Genomic DNA, 22495 nt, shown 5'->3' with positions numbered 1-22495 from the left:
GCACATTACTTGCACTCTTGTCTCACCCCTTCCCGACTGATCTGCACAAGGTGGCGCCGTGTCTTTTTCTCCTTTTTATCCAGTTTCAGGTCGGATTGCATCTCTTCCTCTTTGGAACTAGCATTCCGCTTCCAGGAGATCTGGATCGTGTAACCGGTGGTGACTCCATCTGGGATTCTCGGTCCTATTAGTTTCTCCTGCACTGGCAGCCGCGTGTACAGACTTATTCTTCAAACTATTGGAATCATCTTCGTGGATTTCTTCTCCTCGGATTCACCAACATCCCTTCAATCAACATCAGCAATCCCTACAATCAACATCAGCAATGCTGGACTTCATTGACGAAAGGATTGTCCTACGAGAAAACCTTATTATGCAGCTCATTGGATCCGATGCTACGACGGGGGTACCTCCTACAGTGAGTAACGATGTTACCCCAGAACAAACTAAACTAATGACTGATCTTTATCTGGCACTGGAGGACACTCTCAAAAAGGAAGCCCTACAGAGCATAGACTGTCGTTTTCTACAGTTCTATATTAACGAAAATATCTCCCCAAGGGGTTTAAGGTTTTCCATCAACAATCCTTACCCCACAGATATCCCTTTCAGTATTGACTGGAAGACTTTCCTAGACCAATGTCATCTAGGCCTTTTGGAAAGGCTCCTAAAAAAACGCAATACACTTAGTGAGACCTTTAAATTAGAAATTTCTCTAATTAAAGAAAAACTCCTCAAATTCACTGACCACCGTGATTTCCAGAAATTAGAAACCTCTACCTGTAATAGACTGAATATGTATGAAAAAGACATTATTTCAAAAAATTAAAAAGAGATCACGACGATTATACCCTAAATGATTTGGGTGTTTGGAGACCATCCCTATCACACACCTCCAAGGTTACAACCCAATCCAATACCCCATTTAAAACCCACGCAGCATCTCCTGACGTCTCCTCAAGGTTTAGGGCCCCTTCTAAGCCTCGGGCCCCTATTGCTGAAGGGAACACCTTCAGTAGGTCTTTTAAGAACAGTTCTAGACTCCATCATGGATCTATTAGCAATAGCTCCCCAACCAAAACACCTAAAAACCTTTTGGCTGTTAAACATCCTGCGCACATCCCTGTAGCAGCAATGAAACCTCTTACCTACCATTCAAACCAGGAGTGTAACACCACACAAGCCATCTCTGCACCTAGTAAAATTATCACCAAAGTACCAGTGAATGCTTTCAGGGCATCTGATTTGGAGTTTCATCTCTCCAAATTCTTCTCTTTACCCGAACCAATGGAAGTCCCAATCACATCCAACTCCCCCTCCCTCTTACTCAATGACTCCATAGAAGATAGCCTGACATCTTTACTCCAACTATCAGTGCACAGTACCCCCCAGTCTTCCCTTCTTGGCGCACAGGAAAGCCCCCCCAGGAGCCCTTCCACATCATTACAATTCAAAGACAATCTTCCCATAATCGATTTAGCAACATCTTCATTAGACATCACGTACTCAGCAACCTCTTTTTTAGGACTTCCCTCACAACTGACCAGACCCCCTTTAACCCCCACAGTCACCAGCAACGACATTCTCCTACCATTCTTAATGAGTCCCAAAGCACAAACCATCACCAACTTCTTTCCCAAAATCCAGAAAATTTCAATAAAAAGAAAACTAAATACAGACATAGAGGACGGAGAGGAGGCAAGAAGTATAACAAGCCAAGGCTTGAAACTGAACTCAAAGAAGAATCGAATAAAACAATAAAAATATTTAATCTGTCATCTTATCTTTTAAACACCCACGAGACAGATCTACTCAACAAAGGACTGTCATTTTGTCCTACATCTTTACCTAATGACTTTGATCTATTCATGGACCTTAACCGTTTCATTAGAAAACTCACACTAATCAGACATTTTGCGCTACAGAAACCCAACACAATATCAGTTACAATAGAGGACCCCCATATACCAGATGCAAACATTAAAGCCATCCCAGTCGAAGTTCATGCCAAATCAGAATTCTATCCTGTCCATCACCAAGGCCCCCTCATTGAAACCTTCTCAACACTGGTGAACAATGAATTCAGGTCAATAGAGAGCCCTCATCCCTATCAAGATAACTTAACACCGTATGAAAGAAGGGCCATCAAATCCCTGCAAAATAACGGAGACATAGTGATTCGCCCTGCTGACAAAGGGGGGGGAATAGTGATCCAGAATAGGGACAAATACTTGGAGGAAACTTCAAGGATTTTAAATGATAACACTTTTTATTGTAAACTAGCATCAAACCCTCTTCCCACCTATACACACGAATATGCAATCATGATAGAGAAAGCTTTCCAGGAAGGCCTTCTTACAAAAAAAGAAAAACGTTTCCTACACGTACCATTCCCAAGCATACCTTTTATTTATCATCTCCCCAAAATACACAAAACACTCATAGACCCCCCAGGACGCCCAATCATATCAGGAATCGGCTCACTAACCAGCAATCTCTCTCACTTTGTAGATCTGCACCTTCAACCATTTGTGCTCACTCTACCATCCTACCTCAAAGACTCCACCCAATTAATTAAAGATCTATTTAATCTCAAAATTGATAAAACTATATCTCACATATATTTTCTGACAGCCGATGTAACCACTTTGTATAGCAACATCCCACATATAAAAGGTATGCAGGCAACCAAATCTTTCCTATCATCTAACACCCTAATCCCTGACAACCAAATCTCCTTTCTTACCAATTGCATAGATTTTATTCTTCACCACAACTCATTCACTTTTAATCATAGTTTTTACACCCAAATTAAAGGCTGTGCGATGGGCACCAGATTCGCACCAGCCTATGCAAACCTGTACATGGGGGCATTCGAAGAGGAACACATTTTTGGGGAACATCCTTTTAATAACAACATTCTCTTATACAGGCGTTACATAGATGACCTCTTTTTTGTGTGGACAGGATCAGAAAACGAAGCCTCTAGTTTTATTAAACATTTAAATACCAATAACTATGACATTTCCTTTACGCATACCTTCTCCGAAACCTCAATCGATTATCTGGACCTAACCATTAGTTATGATACCAAGACTAAACATTTCGTCACAAAAACTCACTTCAAATCTGTGGATGTTAACAGTTACATTAACTTCAAAAGTGCCCACTATCGCCCGTGGCTTACAAATGTGCCTTTCGGCCAATTTAGAAGAGTCCGCAAAAATTGCAGTACTAATATAAACTTTAAATTAGAGTGTAATATTTTAGAGAAAAGATTCAGAGAGAAGAATTTCCCTCTAAAATTAATTAAAGATGCTAGATCTAAAGCATCAGAATTATCTCAAAATTCCTGCTTAAACCCGGTACAAAAGAATAAATCAGAACCCAATAAATTTAGCACTAATTTTATCACTACTTTTAACAAAGGGAGCAAAACAGTCAGGTCAATTTTGAACAAACATTGGCACATCATAAAAAGCGATCCTTACCTTAAAGATGCGATACCATCCCATCCGAGCATCACCTTTCGACGTTCCCTAACCCTGAAAAATATCCTGGCCCCTAGCAGAATCCGAAAATCCAAAATAGTACCAACCACCTTTTTATCCAGATCTAATGGCTCCTACAAATGTGGCCACTCGCGATGTTTATGCTGCAGTAGTATCAGCAATAAGAAATATACATACACATCGACAGTCACAAAAGAAACTTTCCCAATCAAGTCACCCCTATGCTGCAGCAGTTCCTATGTGGTCTACCTAATGGAATGTACGTGTCAACTCCAATACGTTGGCCGAACCACACAATGTCTGAGATCCAGAATTAATAAACACAGATTCAATGTGAACACAGGTTTTTTGAAACACAGTGTGTCCCGACATTTCACCCATGTACACAAATGCCAATTTAACCAAATCACAGTTACACCTATCGAAGACATACACCCTGATGTTCCCAACAGGTACAATAAACTCAAACAGAGGGAGAATTATTGGATCTTTAAATTACAGACTTTACACCCAGGAGGTCTGAATGATATCTCCGAATCTACACTGGATTAATCAATAGCTCTAACTTTCATAAATAAGCTCTAACTTCACAAATTGGAAACCATTATTTTGAGGATAAACAACCTCCATAAGGCCGGATTCACACGAGCGTTGCGTTTTTGCGCGCGCAAACAACGCAGCGTTTTGCGCGCGCAAACACTATTTGACAGCTGCGTGTGTCATCCGTGTCTGATGCGCGGCTGCGTGATTTTCGCGCAGCCGGCATCATAGAGATGAGACTTGTCGACGCCCGTCACTGTCCAAGGTGCTGAAAGAGCTAAATCTTACAGCACCCTCGACAGTGAATGCCGAACACAACAGCAAAAACCCTGTTAAAAAAAAGATAAAGTTCCTACTTACCGAGAACTTCCCGGCCGTTGCCTTGGTGACGCGTCCTTGGTGACGCGTCCTTGGTGACGCGCCTCTCTTGACATCGAGCCCCACCGCCCTGGATGACGCGGCAGTCCAAGTGACCGCTGCAGCCTGTGATTGGCTGCAGCCTGTGCTTGGCCTGTGATTGGCTGGAGCTGTCACTTGAACTGAAGTGTCATCCCGGGAGGTCGGACTGCAGGAAGGAGACAGGAATAATCGGTAAGTTAGAACTTCGGTTTTTTTTACAGGTTCATGTATTTTGGGATCGCAAGTCACTGTCCATGGTGCTGAAACAGTTTAACTCTTTCAGCACCATGCACAGTGAATGTCTCCCGACGTCGCGGACCGGAATTTTTTTTGCCGGGTTCGGCCAAAACGAGTTTGGCCGAACCCGGTGAAGTTAGCTTCGGTTGTCGGGGTTCGCTAATCGCAAAGACACTCCGTTTGGATGTTCGGAAACAGAAAAGCACGTGGTGCTTTTCTGTTTACATTCATCCTTTTGACAGCTGTTGCGCAAACACGCAGTTCGCACGGAAGTGCTTCCGTGCGACATGCGTGGTTTTCACGCACCCATTGACTTCAATGGGTGCGTGATGCGTTGAAAACGCAGAATCAACGGACATGTCGTGAGTTTTTTGCAACGGAGCAACGCTGCGCAAAAAACGCTGCCATGTCTGCACGGCCCCATTGTCTAATATAGCTACGGGCAACGCACGTGAAAATCACGCGCGTTGCACGCGCGTATTTTACGTTCGTCTGAATAAGCCCTAAGTTACATTATTTTACATTAATAAACAATAAGTAAGGTTGGTCAAATTCATTCATCTCTGTATAGATCTCCCTTCTGCCAGCTTTATTTTTCCCTCCGCAAATTCTATTAAGTTGTAACCACATAGGAATGTTTTGCCTAATACACCTGTATAATAAGAATACTATATGTCTAACATATTTCTATGACACATTCTCTAGTTTTTAAACCCATTTTCAAGCAGTCATTTTAATCTATGTACAGCAAGTGCAGATCCCCCTATGCTCTCTTGCGCTATTTCCCGACTTGGTTGCCTAGGTTCCCAAGGCCGCGTCTTGGTGTCGTTCACTCTAGGGATGCACGGTGCATCGAAACTTCGATACTGTTTCGATACTTTGCATCCCTAAACGGTTCGATACCGCTATTTCCTGTATTTCGATACTTCGCTGCGCAGCCGCACAGCTCAGTATAGTAATACATGAATGTATGGGAGCGCGGCTGCGGCTGTGTAATTCAGCCACAGCCCCGCTCCTGAGTCCTGATAACATGTGCGCACGGTCAGGATGATGCGATGTGGCCAGCGCTGTACTTATGAGCGGCGGCACTGGAGACAGAACATGGCGGGCGCCCTGCAAAACACCCCCATGTTCTGTCCTCCGTGCCTGAACCGCCGCTCATTAGTGCAGCGCCGGCCGCTTCTCCTCATGCTGACCGCGCGCGCACTTTCTGTCAGGAGCGGGGCAATGGCTGTATTACACAGCCCCGCTCTATAACGGCGGAGATCAGAGAAACCTCTCATCTCCGCCGTTATTCCCCTGAATGCTGCGATCACAGCTGACTGCAGCATTCAGGAGAAAATGAGAAGGGGGGATGCCCCTGGATCGCGTCACAGGGAATTCCTGTGACGCGATCGAGGGCCATACCATATATGGGCAGACAACCACGGGTCTATTGACGGACACCAGGGCTGTCTTACCATATTTCTTGTTGTTAGGACATACCCAAGTATGTCCTAACAACAGCCTGTGTGCTATCCGTCCACAGGCTAATGTACTGGCACATATCTGATATATGTCAGTACATTAAAGTTTAAAAATAAAAGTAAAAACAAAGTATTGTTAAATGTAAAAAAAAGACACATTCACCTTTTTTACAATAAACATTAAAATAAGTCTCAATACATAAAATATTCACACATTCAGTAATGGCGCGCACAACAATTTTTTTGCCTCATTTATGATGTGTACGCTGTAAAAAAATGAAATAAACACGGCTTTCTATCACTTATTAATGTGAGGCGCGAGGTGCGATGAATTTACCCTCCATGTTCCTCACATTAATAGTAATTAACCCCATCATGTACCTCGCACATTAACCCATTATGACTGAGAAACATGATGGGATTAATTACTATTAATGTGAGGCGCGTTCAAAATTCATCATCACACCTCGCGCCTCACATCAGAAAACGGAAGATTTTTTTTTTTTTATTACTGTTGGCAAAAGTATCGAAATTGGTATCGAAATCGCAATACTAAACTAAGTATCGGTATCGAAGTCCAAATTCTGGTATCGTGACATCCCTAGTTCACTCTATTAATTTTAACTGTACAGAATCCTGCAAAAACATTTTTTACCTGTGTATAAATAATACTATACCCTTCACACTATATTTATATAATGCATATTCTAGTATCTAAAATTTTACCTGTAAAAATAAGACTATATGCTGAATGTTTGTTTCTTTCTTTAGAAAGCAATTTCTAATAACTAAATTTGCCCTAAGCAGTCTTTATAATCTCCAGCACAGATCCCCCTATGCTCTGCTGCGCTGTCCCCTGCTTGGTAACCTTGGTGACGAAACTCGCGTCTTGGCGTCACTCGCCGTTACATAGCAACGCTCTAACCACATCCTTGCAAAATATATTTTATCTATGTAAAAATATTGCTACATGTCCAAACATTTTATTTTATTATTTTTTATTTTTTTATTTTTTATACCTTCACAATGTATTTGAATCATTTTTAAAGAAGTCCATATAACCGACTTACAGCAATACGCAAACCCTCCTATACTCTGTTGCGCTTTCCTTGCTTGGTTGCCTTGGTGACGAATTTCGCGTCCCTCACTGCTACCTAGCAACATATTCTCTTCAGTAATGTATGATGTCTTGTTTTTTACAGTTGTATACCGACATCATTTAGAAAAGCTTTTTCACGAACACCATATACTCTTTATTTATTACCCTTCCCTTGGACAACAATTTACTGTGAATGATTTGATGTATTAAACATGTGCATTTTTTCACCGCTCCACGGTTTGTACAATGAATGAGAAAAAGCCGGTTGTGACGTCACGATCGCACCTTGACCTTTACAGATTTGGCGGTTTTTTTACTCGTGTCTTGTTTGAACCCAGATGTTATATAAGACCTGTTCAATGTATTATGCACATGGCCTGATGAAGACGATTGTTCATCGTTGAAACGCGTAGCCACTTTCCTCGAATAAATTGAATAACTATTATCTCCGGATTTCGTTCATATTATTCCTACCACACAGCAGCGCCCCTGGAATGATCCCTTTTTCTCCTACAATTCTCTGTTGCTCTATGAATAACCTTCTCTAGAACAGAGACAATAGAGCCTGCAGTGTGCACTGTGGATGTGACCCCCTTCTCCTCGCCACACCAGCCCAGCAGTATATATCGTGCCCCCGGCTCATGCTTAGTCATGTCCACCTAGCTATGCTCATGCCTCAGACAAGAACACTCCCCACTTCCAGCCTGCACCTCATAGCTGGGCACAATACATACTCACCGAACAAGGCGGCTGAAAGAGGGGAACAAACTACAATACATACAGCATGACAGGCATTGTTTCTATGAACTATATATAGTATATGGGGGAACAAGGAAGAGTATGGAAGAGGTGAAGGCAAGGTGGGGTGATCACTGTTTACCTCTGTTACACTGACTGCATCTTCTGCATGGGAGTAGTAAAAATCACCCTTGTTCCCCTATACCGTGTATTGTTCAGTGAAGCGCTGCCTGCGAGGGGAAATGGGCTGTACAGTCCACGTGGCTCATTGTATGTCTATTCAGTGGGATACGTTGCAGCCTTCCGTGGAAGGTATACTTTGGGAGTCCTCCTGATGTTTAACTCCGATGGAAGGCTCAAAACTGCCAAAACAGCTCTGATTCATCGAGGCATGGAACTTCACAAGACCTCTGAAGGTTCCTGTTGTATCTGGCCCTAAGACGTTCTCAGCAGATCCTTTTAAGTCCTGTAAGATGTCAGGTGGGGTCTCTATGGATCGGACTTGTTTTTCTAGCGCATCCTACAGATGATCGATCGGACTAAGATCTGTGGAATTTGGAGTTGAAATCAACGCTTTAAGCACTGAACACTTTGAAGTCCTTGAACTCTTTGTCATGTTCCTCAAACCGTTCCTGAATAATGTTTGCAGTTTGGCAGGGCACATTATGCTGCGGAAAGGGCTCATTGCCATGTGACGATACTGCTGCCATGAAGGTGTTTAATTAATATATGACCAAGTTTAGGTAGGTGGTATGTTTCAAAATAACATCTACAGTGAAGGAAATGAGTATTTGATCCCTTGCTGATTTTGTAAGTTTGCCCTGTAATGACAGGGATTGGGAAAAGACAAGTGAGCCCTAATCTACCCGCAAATCAGTCCCTGCCTACTTGCAATGACCCACCCTAGGCGACGGGGTACAACTGGGCGACGGTCCCTACACTCAATAAGTGCACGACAGACAACCAGACAAGGGAACACAGAACAAAAGGGAAACGGGGCAGTTGCCCACGGCAACACCGTGAGCAACAAGAGTAGTAAACGAGCCGAGTCAAACCAGGAGAGTACGAGGTGCCAAACGCAGAGCAGGAGAGTAGTGAACAAGCCGAGTCAAACCAGGAGTGTACAAGGTACCAAACGCAGAGCAGGAGAGTAGTCAGTAAGCCAGGGTCAATACGAAGCAGGGACAAATAGTTCAAGAAGCTGCAGCAGGGCCAGGAAACCAACAGAGAAGAATCACAAGCAAGGAGGAACAGAAAAGGCAGGTATACATAGACAGAGGGCGGGAGCTAGCTCCGTCTGGCCAGGCTGTGATAGGCTCTCCCACTCCTAAGCCTGCCATCCTGAGTGGTGGAAGATGGAGTCCGTCTCACAGACATAGAAGCAGGTGCAGACTGATTACCTATGGGCGTTGATACAGAAGTTGTGCCTGGCAGATCCTTTACATGCCCACTGTCAAAGACATGAACAGTCTAGAATTTTTAGGCTTGGTCAATTTTACCAGTGAGAGATAGATTGTATAAAAAAAAAAGAAAATCACATTGTCAAAATTATATATATTTATTTGCATTGTGCACAGAGTAATAAGTATTTGATCCTTTTGGCAAACAAGACTAAATACTTGGTGGCAAAACCCTTGGTGGCAAGCACAGCAGTCAGACGTTTTTTGTAGTTGATGATGAGGTTTGCACAAGTTAGATGGAATTTTGGCCCACTCCTCTTTGCAGATCATCTGTAAATCATTAAGATTTCGAGGCTGTCGCTTGGCAACTCGGATCTTCAGCTCCCTCCATAAGTTTTCGATGGGATTAAGGTCTGGAGACTGGCTAGGCCACTCCATGACCTTAATGTGCTTCTTTTTGAGCCACTCCTTTGTTGCCTTGGCTGTATGTTTCGGGTCATTGTTGTGCTGGAAGACCCAGCCACGAGCCATTTTTAATGTCCTGGTGGAGGGAAGGAGGTTGTCACTCAGGATTTGACAGTACATGGCTCCATCCATTCTCCCATTGATGCGGTGAAGTAGTCCTGTGCCCTTAGCAGAGAAACACCCCCAAAACATAATGTTTCCACCTCCATGCTTGACAGTGGGGACGGTGTTCTTTGGGTCATAGGCAGCATTTCTCTTCCTCCAAACACGGCGAGTTGAGTTAATGCCAAAATTTTAGTCTCATTTGACCACAGCACCTTCTCCTAATCACTCTCAGAATCATCCAGATGTTCATTTGCAAACTTCAGAAGGGGTCTGTACATGTGCCTTCTTGAGCAGGGGGACCTTGCGGGCACTGCAGGATTTTAATCCATTACGGCGTAATGTGTTACCAATGGTTTTCTTGGTGACTGTGGTCCCAGCTGCCTTGAGATCATTAACAAGTTCCCCCCCGTGTAGTTTTCGGCTGAGCTCTCACCTTCCTCAGGATCAAGGATACCCCACGAGGTGATATTTTGCATGGAGCCCAAGATCGATGTCGATTGACAGTCATTTTGTATGTCTTCCATTTTCTTACTATTGCACCAACAGTTGTCTCCTTCTCACCCAGCGTCTTACTTATGGTTTTGTAGCCCATTCCAGCCTTGTGCCGGTCATTGATCTTGTCCCTGACATCCTTTCCTTCTAAAGCTCTTTGGTCTTGCCCATGTTGTAGAGGTAAGGGTCAGACTGATTAATTGAGTCTGTGGACAGGAGTCTTTTATACAGGTGACCATTTAAGACAGCTGTCTTTAATGCAGGCACCAAGTTGATTTGGAGCGTGTAACTGGTCTGGAGGAGGCTGGACTCTTAATGGTTGGTAGGGGATCAAATACTTATTTCTCTGTGCACAATGCAAATATATATAATTGTAACAATGTGATTTTCTGTTTTTTTGTTTTTTTTTTATATATAATCTATCGCTCACTGGTAAAATTAACCTAGCCTAAAAGTTCTAGACTGCTCATGTCTTTGACAGTGGGCAAACTTACAAAATCAGCAAGGGATCAAATACTTATTTCCTTCACTGTATGTGAATGCCAAGACCCAAGTTGTTCCAGCAGAACATTGCCCAAAGCATCTTACTGTCTCAGCCTCCAGCCACTCTGCCGCCAGCATTAAGTTTCTCAGCAATTTGTTCTACAGTAGTACTTCCCATAATGCATCCTGGTGCCATCTCTTCCCCAGGAAAGCGACGCACATGGCCGTTCATTTGATGTAAAAGTTAACTTGATTAATCAGATCATGCAGCTTTCTTCCATTGCTTTTTGGTCCAGTTCTGATGCCCATTGTAGAAGCTTTTGCCAGAGGATTGATGTCAGCATGGGTACTCTGACTAGTCCGCAGTGATGCAGCCCTAAATGCAGTGATCTGAAATGCACTGCGTGTCCGGACACCTTTCTATCATAGCCAGCACTATGTTTTTGAACAGTTTGTTCTGCAGTAGTTCTCCTGTGGGATCGAACCAGACGGCCTGGCCTTTGCCCCCCACGCACATCAATGGCCCTGTCACCGGTTGTCCTTCCTCGGACCACTTTTGATACATACTAACTACCTCCTACTTGGAACACCTAACAAGTCCTTCCATTTTGGAGATGCTTTGACCCAGTCGTCTAGCCATCACAATTTGGCCCATGTCAAAGTCGCTCAGATTCTTATGCTTGCCCATGTTTCCAACACATCAACTTTAAAAACTGTTAATTTGCTGCCAAATCTCTCCTCCCCTGTCAGGCGCCGTTGTCACGAGATCATCAATGTTCTTCACTTGACCTGTCAGTGGTTTTAATGTTATGGCTGATTATTGTACATATTGAGGAGGACAGTGTGGCTCGTCTTCGTTTTAAATAAAAAAACATTTTGGATTTGTCCTAATAGGTTCATGAATCCTTCTACAGCGGAGGATGGGGGTATTCCCTCTCTTTATAGAGCTTCTGTTTCCTGTCCAGGAGGGAGGCAGCCTCTCTCATGGTGCTGTCATGGTCTCGCTGAAAACCAATTAACTAAATGTAATCATATATTTTTATTTCCCCCATTACTCATAACCGCACCAGGTAAATGGAAACTTGGTGTGATACAACAGTAGAGCTTCCTCCAACACCTCAGTGGTTTCCCATCCCTTGTGGAGAGAAAACTTGGAGTAGTTGTTTTTCTTACTACAGGTACTTTGTGTGACTAAGAAAAGATGAGGGTCTTCACTGTGGGTTCCCTCTTTTGAAATGTAGAATTCCCCAATAAGCAGAGGTATCATTGTTCCATGGCACGCCTGGGCACTTTTTTTTGGGTTGGCAGGGAGCTCTTAATAAATGTCCCCTGCGCCCAACAACTTTCAACTGTATCCGCAAATCTCAGGACGTGCCCTTTAGACTTTGATTAAATAAGTATAGAATGTAAGGTGCAGAGAGAAGTGTGTGATATATAGACAGATATACAATAGTCATGTATACAGTCACTGTGTGTTTCCTATAGATGGATCCAGTAGGAGAAATCCACCAGAGAGATGTCCCAGTCCTCTGTATTCCCAGGACGGTCAAAAGGAAAATCACAATGTTCCAGAGAATCATCAGGTAGATGTTGCTCAATTCTCCTCAAGATATGACTATAAAGCTGGGGGGGGGGGGCAGGCGGGGCATGTGTCCTGAGCACAAATGGGAAAGAAGGTAGGGCGGCACGGTCATAGTTGGCAAGTATCCCGAATTTACCGGGACAGTCCCAAATTTACAGAGACGTGTCCCGGCAACTACTATATTCAATTGTATCTGCGTCCTTAGGACGCAGATACAATTGAATATTATGGCAGAGCAGGAAACTATCCCTACTCTGCAATTCACTCCTCCTGGAGCGAAATCCCTGGCCAAAGAGTTGCCGATGCTCTGGCCAGGTATAACGCTCCTACAGGGAGCCCTGACACCCCTGACCGTATATGGACAGTAACGTCAGGGGCTCCTTCAGGAGACAAATTCCCGGGCAGATCGGGGATTCCACTTCTAGAGGGAGCCCCAATGGCGCTATCTACAGGGCCCCTCCCTGCAGCACTATCTACAAGGGGGGCTGCGTGGCTTTATCTACAAGGGTGCGTGTTTGTGTACGTGTGGCAGTATCTACAGGGTGGGGTGTGGCAGTATCTGCAAGGTGGGGTAGTGTGGCAGTATCTACAAGGGGTGTGAGGCACTATATATGGGGGTGGGGGGGTTGGCAATTTCTCCCAGAGTGGAGTGTGGCAGTTGGCAATTTCTCCCAGAGTGGAGTGTGGCAGTAGCCATAAGGGGAAGGGAATGGCAGTAGCTACAAGGGGGGGGGGGTGGCAGGAACTACAAGGGGCTGTGTGGCAGTAACTACAAGGGGGTGTGTGTGACACTATCTACAAGCGGGGGTTTGGCAGTATCTACAAGAGGAGGCTGTTCATTATATCACCATGTAGTCTCATTAGCCTCCGTTATACAATCTTTTTTTAGTCCGGTGACCTCTTTAACCGCTTCCCGTCGTAAACAACTTTCAGATTTAAATTTTCATTTTTTCCTCCCCACCTTCCAAAAGCCATAACGTTTTCATTTTTCCATCGATATAGTCCTATGAGGGCTTGATTTTTGCGGAACGAGTTCTAGTTTATCGTATCGGCATTTATTGTGCCATATAATGTACTGGGAAATGGGAAAAAAATATTTGTGGGGCAGAAAACGAAAAAAACGATTCCAGCATTTGTTTTTAGCGCTTTGTTTTTACAGAATTCACTGTACAATTAAAACATGTTAACTTTATTCTGTGGGTCAATAATATTACGGCGATACTAAATATATATATATTTTTTTCTATGTTTTACTACTTTACAAGGAAAAAAAGGAAATTTTACAATAAAATGTATTTTGTCGCCAAATTCCGAGAGCCGTAACTTTTTCTTTTTCTGTCAATTAGGTGGTATGAGGGCTTATTTTTAGCGGGATAAGCTGTCGTTTTTAATGCTACCATTTTGGGGTTCATGCGGGGTTTTGTTTTTATTCCATTTTTTTGTGGGAGAAAAAGTGACCAAAACATTGCGCTCCTGGCGTTTTTTACCTTTTTTTAAATCTTATTTTATTTTTTACTGCGTGTACCGTGCGGGTTAAATAATGATATATTGTAATAGTTCAGACTTTTATGGATGCGTCAATACCAATTATGTTTATTTATTGTTTTACAATGCTCTAGTGGGAAAAGGAGGGTTTTTTTAACTTCTAATATTTTATTAGTCCCCCTAGGGGACTTCAACCAGCGATCATTGGATCGCTTGCACTATATACTGCAATACTAATGTATTGCAGTATATTGTCTTTCGGACAAGCTTCTATTAACCCCTTAATAGCACAAAGATGGCAGACCAGGGGGCCTTCATTAGGCCCCCAGGCTGCCATAGCAAACATCGTCACCATGAGATTGCATTGCGGGGGGCACCATGAGCTCTTTCTAACTATTTAAATTCCGCGGTCGCTATTGACTGCAGCATTTAATGGGTTACACGATCCCACTCGTTACTGTGAAGTGTCGGCTGTAACATACAGCCGACACCCGCATCATATGGAGCGGGCTCACTGCGTGAGCCTGTTCCATACTTCCCCTGCCCGGATATGACGTAGGCATACGTCAAATGTCAGGAAAGGGTTAATTTATTGTTCTGGTAACTCCCTTATAGAACTATATTGCTTGTAAAATGTACAAATGTTTTATACCCGCGTTCCATAAAAATTACACCTCACTGATTGGTAGAAAAAGTAAACATGGGGGGGGGGGGAGGGACGGACGGACGGACAGAATCTTTGCCCCGGGTGCTGGAGATCCTAGCTACACTTCTGCTATAAAGTCATTGAACGCAAGTTCATTTTACTTTTTTTTTTTTTTCTTGTCTGTTTAGGTTGAAAATCTAATTGATATTAAGGTTGAGTTTAAAGATGAAGCAGAAGAGGAGCCGGATTTAATGTCTGATCAGCAGTGTAAGGAGCGGGAGACTTTCATTAGTTGTAAAGAAGAACCTGTTTTGAGGGTCACCTAGATACAACTCCCATCATCTCATCATTACTTGTAAATTCTATTCCGCCACTGTGTGTTTTCTACAGATGGATCCAGTAGGAGAAATTCACTAGAGAGATGTCCCAGTCCTCTGTATTCCCAGGACTGTCCAGAGGAAAATCACAATGTCCCCGAGAATCATCAGGTAGATGAAGCTGAGCCCTATACCAGATCTATATAGGGGGGTGTGGAGCTTTTTGGTCCTGCGGTCATAGATATGGTCATAGATTTTGGTGGTTTCTTATATTGATCTGTTAGATTCTTCGCACTCTCTGCTGTATTGTACTGAATTGTTACATATGTGAAATCAGGGGGAAGATCTGACTAATATTAAAGTGGAGGATGAAGAAGAGCGGGTGAGGGGCGATCCCCCGTGTAAGCGTGAAGTGGAGGAGGAAATTCCAGGAGGTGTTACCACAGGTCAGTAATAATGAATTCAGAAAGTGAATTGGGAGGTTTGTTAAGGTGGGGTTCCTCCTTAGTTCTACATTACAGTAACACTTCAGACAATGTGTTATACATAGTGCAGGACCTGAGGGAGCTGTGACTGCACATAGAAGTTCTCTACAAGGTGTTCTATGATTCTGGCCATGCACTAGGCTTAGTGTCAGATTTTGGGAGGGATACCAGGAGCATTTAAAAATGACAATAATTCAATACACTATGTCTGACGATCGCTGGTTCAAATCCCCTGCAGGGACTAATGAAAAGTGTTAAAAATTGTTAAATTCTTTAGTGGTGTACAAAAAATAAACAAAAACCCACCTTTCCGCTAAAGTATTGTAAAAAAACTAAATTGGTATCACCGCATCTGTAAAAGTCTGACGTATTTCAATATAACATTATTTAAATCGCATGGCGAACACTGTAAATAAAATGAACCCGCCAGAATTGCTATTTTTCTTGATCACCTTCACGCTAAAAAATTGGAATGTGCCAATAAAAACTACAGCTCGTCCCACAAAAATAAGCCTTTAATCTGCTCAATAAACAAAATTTTCAAAAATAAAATAAAAATAACCCGCAGGATAAAGTTAACATGTAAATTTTACAGAACAGTGAATGCCATATTTAAAAAAAAAATAAATGCTGTTTTTTGATCAGTTCGCTTAAAAAAAATGGAATAAAAAGTTGCATGTACTCCGTGGCGGATTAAGTAGACCAGGGGTCTTAAAGAGGCTCTGTCACCAGATTTTGCAACCCCTATCTGCTATTGCAGCAGATAGGCGCTGCAATGTAGATTACAGTAACGTTTTTATTTTTAAAAAACGAGCATTTTTGGCCAAGTTATGACCATTTTTTTATTTATGCAAATGAGGCTTGCAAAAGTCCAAGTGGGCGTGTTTAAAGTAAAAGTCCAAGTGGGCGTGTATTATGTGCGTACATCGGGGCGTTTTTACTACTTTTACTAGCTGGGCGTTCTGACGAGAAGTATCATCCACTTCTCTTTAGAACGCCCAGCTTCTGTCAGTGCAGACACAGCCGTGTTCTCGAGAGATCACGCTGTGACGTCACTCACAGGTCCTGCATCGTGTCGGACGAGCGAGGACACATCGGCACCAGAGGCTACAGTTGATTCTGCAGCAGCATCGGCGTTTGCAGGTAAGTCGATGTAGCTACTGTAGCCTCTGGTGCCGATGTGGCCGACACGATGCAGGACCTGTGAGTGACGACACAGCGTGATCTCTCGAGAACACGGCTGTGTCTGCACTGCCAGAAGCTGGGCGTTCTGAAGAGAAGTGGATGATACTTCTCGTCAGAACGCCCAGCTAGTAAAAGTAATAAAAACGCCCCGATGTACGCACATAATACACGCCCACTTGGAATTTTGCAAGCCTCATTTGCATAAATACAAAAATGGTCATAACTTGGCCAAAAATGCTCGTTTTTTAAAAATAAAAACGTTACTGTAATCTACATTGCAGCGCCGATCTGCTGCAATAGCAGATAGGGGTTGCAAAATCTGGTGACAGAGCCTCTTTAAGCACGCGGCCCCTGGGGCTGTCATTTGCGGCCCGTGAGACACAGAGCCGCTAGCACAGACTCTGCTCCGGCACTCTGGAATTCCCTGACATTGCTGTCCACATATGGACAGCGATGTCTGGGGCTCCCCAGAGCTGGTGTCCAGTGCAGAGCGCTAGTATAGGCATCGCTGTCTATGTATGGACGCACTATGTCTGGGACTTCCCCAGAGCTGGAATCTGAGACAGAGCGCTAGTATAGGCTCTGCGACGCTGGGGACGTCTCTGACATCGCTTTCCATACATTGACCGTGATGTCAGGGGCTTCCCCAGAGCAGGAGTCCCAGTGATGTCAGGAGCACACCTGGAGTCCCAGGAAAAGCCTACTAGCGCTCTGCCTGTGACTCCAGCTCTGGGATTGCCTCTGACATCCATGTCCATATATGGATAGTGATGTCAGGAGCAGAGCTGGAATCCCAGGCAGAGTGCTAGAAACAGCTCTGCTCCGGGACTCCAGCTCTGGGCAAGCCCCTGACATCACTGTCCATATATGGACACTGATGTTAATGTCATCCCCAGAGGTCTAGCGCAGAGCCTATACTAGTGCCCTGCTCTAGGACTCTTGCTCTGTGGTTGCCCCTGGCATCACATTCCGATCCAGGAGGATCCCCTGAAGTCACTGTGTATGGACAGTGACGTCAGGGGCTCCAACAGTAGAGGAATCCCCAGCCAAAGTGTCGGCAACGCTCTGGCTGGGGATTCCACTCCTAGAGGGAGCCCCAATGGAGCTATCTACACTACCGTTCAAAACTTTAGGGTCACTTAGAAATTTCCTTATTTTTGAAAGAAAAGCATCGTTTTTTTTCAATGAAGAGAACATTAAATGAATCAGAAATACACTATACATTGCTAATGTGGTAAATAACTATTCTAGCTGCAAACGTCTGGTTTTTAATGCAATATCTACATAGGTGTATAGAGGCCCATTTCCAGCAACCATCACTCCAGTGTTCTAATCGTACGTTGTGTTTGCTAACTGTGTTAGAAGGCTAACGGATGATTAGAAAACACTTGAAAACCCTTGTGCAATTATGTTAGCACCGCTGTAAACAGTTTTGCTGTTTAGAGGAGCTATAAAACTGACCTTCCTTTGAGCTAGTTGAGAATCTAGAGCATTACATTTGTGGGTTCGATTAAACTCTCCAAATGGCTAGAAAAAGAGAGCTTTCATGTGAAACTCGACAGTCTATTCTTGTTCTTAGAAATTAAGGCTATTCCATGCGAGAAATTGCCAAGAAACTGAAGATTTCCTACAACGGTGTGTACTACTCCCTCCAGAGGACAGCACAAACAGGCTCTAACCAGAGTAGAAAGAGAAGTGGGAGGTCCCGCTGCACAACTGAGCAACAAGACAAGTACATTAGAGTCTCTAGTTTGAGAAATAGACGCCTCACAGGTCCTCAACTGGCAGCTTCATTAAATAGTACCCGCAAAACGCCAGTGTCAACGTCTACAGTGAAGAGGCGACTCCGGGATGCTGGCCTTCAAGGCAGAGTGGAAAAGAAAAAGCCATATCTGACACTGGCTAATAAAAGGAAAAAATTCATATGGGCAAAAGCACGCAGACATTGGACAGAGGAAGATTGGAAAAAAGTGTTATGGACAGACGAATCGAAGTTTGAGGTGTTTGGATCACACAGAAGAACATTTGTGAGACGCAGAACAACTGAAAAGATGCTGGAAGAGTGCCTGACGCCATCTGTCAAGCATAGTGGAGGTAATGTGATGGTCTGGGGTTGCTTTGGTGCTGGTAAAGTGGGAGATTTGTACAAGGTAAAAGGGATTTTGAATAAGGAAGGCTATCACTCCATTTTGCAATGCCATGCCATACCCTGTGGACAGCGCTTGATTGGAGCCAATTTCATCCTACAACAGGACAATGACCCAAAGCACACCTCCAAATTATGCAAGAACTATTTAGGGAAGAAGCAGGCAGCTGGTATTCTATCTGTAATGGAGTGGCCAGCGCAGTCACCAGATCTCAACCCCATAGAGCTGTTGTGGGAGCAGCTTGACCGTATGGTACGCAAGAAGTGCCCATCAAGCCAATCCAACTTGTGGGAGGGGCTTCTGGAAGCATGGGGTGAAATTTCTCCCGATTATCTCAGCAAATTAACAGCTAGAATGCCAAAGGTCTGCAATGCTGTAATTGCTGCAAATGGAGCATTCTTTGACGAAAGCAAAGTTTGAAGGAGAAAATTATTATTTCAAATAAAAATCATTATGTCTAACCTTGTCAATGTCTTGACTATATTTTCTAGTCATTTTGCAACTCATTTGATAAATATAAGTGTGAGTTTTCATGGAAAACACAAAATTGTCTGGGTGACCCCAAACTTTTGAACGGTAGTGTACTTGGGGGGGGGGGGGTGGGTGTGGTAGCATCTGCGGAGGGCACTGTGGCAGTATGTACAGAGGACACTATGGCATTATCTAGGGGTGTGTTGCATTATCTACAGAGGGCACTGTGGCACTATCTAAAAAGGGGCTGCCCAATCTTGACGTGTGTCTGCCAAACACTGCCAACTAAGCCGCCGGACTGCATTTATCGACACTTAAACGGGAAAACTGGATAGCGGTATTATTATAGTAATGTAGTATTATAAAAGATCAAATAACTAATTGATTAACAATAATATTGTATCAAATTTGAAAGTAATGCGGCCCGTCAACTTCCCATTTTTTGTATATGTGGCCCAGTTACCCGGCCGAGTTTGAGACCCCTGAAGTAGACCATAGGCCCTGGGCTGTTACCCAAACTTGGGCCCCCCTTCTCCACCGCCACATTGCCGCACCGTATCGTTTGTTAATACCACCTTTTTATGCGAGCATTAACAAATGGGTGTTAGGATTCCCTTGTCACAGGGCTATGTCCCTACATACTGACAGTCTCCAACTATTGCTGACCGTATCACACTGTGTAGGGACACATCCACCTGACAAGGGGAATAGTAACATGCATTTATCTATGAGTCCTGGACCACACAAAGTCTTTATGAGAAATACAAGGATTTCCTATAATAAACATGTTAGGAGAGGTGACCGATTCTCCATAAATCTAGTGACTCACAGGTGACGACTTCTCAGATTCTAGTAGTTTTTTTTCCTCTCTTCTTCTCCATCCGATCCAGACTTCATAATGACTTCTCCTGGCCACAACCCATTTCTGGAGTTTGCCACTCCTCACTTTTCCAACATTTCCACACCTACAAACGAAGATAAAATTATGGTGCCGCACACTGTGCCCCTGAATAAAATAGTACCAAACACTGTGAAGTAAAGCACCACATACACACAGCCCCCTGTAGATCGTGTCACACACAGCCCCCTGTAGATCGTGTCACACACAGCCCCCTGTAGATCGTGTCACACACAGCCCCCGGTAGATCGCTTCACACACAGTCCCCGGTAGATCGCTTCACACACAGCCCCCGGTAGATCGCTTCACACACAGCCCCCGGTAGATCGCGTCACACACAGCCCCCGGTAGATCGCGTCACACACAGCCCCCGGTAGATCGCGTCACACACAGCCCCCGGTAGATCGCGTCACACAGCCCCCGGTAGATCGCGTCACACACAGCCCCCGGTAGATCGCGTCACACACAGCCCCCGGTAGATCGCGTCACACACAGCCCCCGGTAGATCGCGTCACACACAGCCCCCGGTAGATCACGTCACACACAGCCCCGGTAGATCGCGTGTCACACAGCCCCCTGTAGATCGCGTCACACACAGCCCCCCTCTTGTATATACACCGTGTTTTCAAATTATTATGCACATTGGAGTTAAGTGTCAAACGTTTAATTATTAGTTTTTCAATTAAACTCCTGGATGGTATTGTGTCTTAGGGCTCTTTGGATCATTGTAATCAATCTCAGACACCTGTGATAATTAGTTTGCCAGGTGTGCCCAATCAAAGGAAAACTACTTAAGAAGGACATTCCATATTATTAAGCAGGCCACAGGTTTCAAGCAATATGGGAAAGAAAAAGGATCTCTCTGCTGCCGAAAAGCGTGAAATAGTGCAATACCTTGGACAAGGTATGAAAACATTGGATATTTCAAGAAAACGTAAGCGTGATCATCGTACTGTGAAAAGATTTGTGGCTGATTCAGAGCAGACGGGTTCGTTCAGATAAAGGCATAATGAGGAAGGTTTCTGCCAGCCAAATAAATAGGATTAGGAGAGCAGCAGCTAAAATGCCATTGCAAAGCAGCAAACAGGTATTTGAAGCCGCTGGTGCCTCTGGAGTCCCACGAACCTCAAGGTGTAGGATCCTCCAGGAGGTTTGCAAGTGTGCATAAAGCTATTATTCGGCCACCCCTAAACAATGCTCACAAGCAGAAACGGTTGCAGTGGGCTCAGAAATACATGAAGACTAGTTTTAAAACCGTGTTGTTTAGGGATAAGTGCCGTGCAACCCTGGATGGTCCAGATGGATGGAGTAGTGGATGGTTGGTGAATGGCCACCATGTCCCAACAAGGCTGCGACGTCAGCAAGGAGGTAGCGGAGTCATGTTTTGGGCTGGAATCCTGGGGAGAGAGTTGGTAGGCACCATTAGGGTCCCTGACTGTGTGAAAATGACCTCTGCAAAGTACGTAGAGTTTATGACCACTTTCTTCCGTGGTACAAAAAGAACCGTGCCTTCTGTAGCAAAATTATCTTCATGCATGACAATGCACCATCTCATGCTGCAAAGAATACCTGTGTGTCATTGGCTGCTATGGGCATAAAAGGAGAGAAACTTATGGTGTGGCCCCCATGTTCCCCTGACCTCAACCCTATTCAGAAACTTTGGAGCATCCTCAAGCAAAATATCTATGAAGGTGGGAGGCAGTTCACATCAAAACAGAAGCTCTGGGAGGTTATTCTGACATCCTGCAAAGATATTCAAGCAGAAACTGTCCAAATACTCACAAATTCAATGGATGCAAGAATTGTGAAGATGATATCAAAGAAGGGGTCCTATGTTAACATGTAACTTGGCCTGTTATGTTTTTTTTATTGAAAGAGCTTTTGATTTCTGTAAATATGACCTCCTGATGCTGCAAATTCAACAAATTACCATTTTAGTTCTCTTTACAACCTTTAAAATGTTTTGATCTCTCTTGTGCATAATAATTTGAAACCGTGCATTTTGAGTTTTTTTACTTCTAAAAAAAAATCTTTTATCATTAGGAGATTTGTTCAATAAAATTAGCATTATACTCCAACAGTTGATGGCTTGAAGATTATACTGACTGTCATTTGCATCGACTATTTCGGAAAATCAGCGAAAAATAACATTTGCATAATAATTTGGAATGCAGCGTAGTGCCACACAGCACTCCCTCTTGTATATAGTGCCACTCAGCGCTCCCTCTTGTATATAGTGCCACTCAGCGCTGCCTCTTGTATATAGTGACACTCAGCGCTCCCTCTTGTATATAGTGCCACACAGCGCTCCCTCTTGTATATAGTGCCACACAGTGCTCCCTC

General features: G+C 43.9%; 2 protein-coding genes across 2 annotated transcripts in view; both read left to right on the top strand.

The window, feature by feature from the left end:
* The window catches only part of LOC142664069 (uncharacterized), a 286823-nt gene that overhangs the window by 126718 nt on the left and 137610 nt on the right, over positions 1-22495 (top strand). The window lies entirely within an intron of this gene.
* LOC142667396 (uncharacterized) overlaps positions 1-22495 on the top strand; it is a 39304-nt gene that overhangs the window by 9455 nt on the left and 7354 nt on the right. The window contains exons 2-5 of the mRNA XM_075847075.1: positions 12422-12519; positions 14838-14916; positions 15040-15137; positions 15304-15412. Of these exons, the coding sequence (XP_075703190.1) occupies positions 12422-12519; positions 14838-14916; positions 15040-15137; positions 15304-15412 (384 nt within the window). The remainder of the gene's footprint in view (positions 1-12421; positions 12520-14837; positions 14917-15039; positions 15138-15303; positions 15413-22495) is intronic.

The sequence above is a fragment of the Rhinoderma darwinii genome, chromosome 1 (genome assembly GCF_050947455.1).
Source record: "Rhinoderma darwinii isolate aRhiDar2 chromosome 1, aRhiDar2.hap1, whole genome shotgun sequence".
Lineage (NCBI taxonomy): Eukaryota > Metazoa > Chordata > Amphibia > Anura > Rhinodermatidae > Rhinoderma > Rhinoderma darwinii.
Note: the sequence above shows the minus strand (reverse complement) of the source record. Positions and strands in the feature narration are given on the sequence as shown.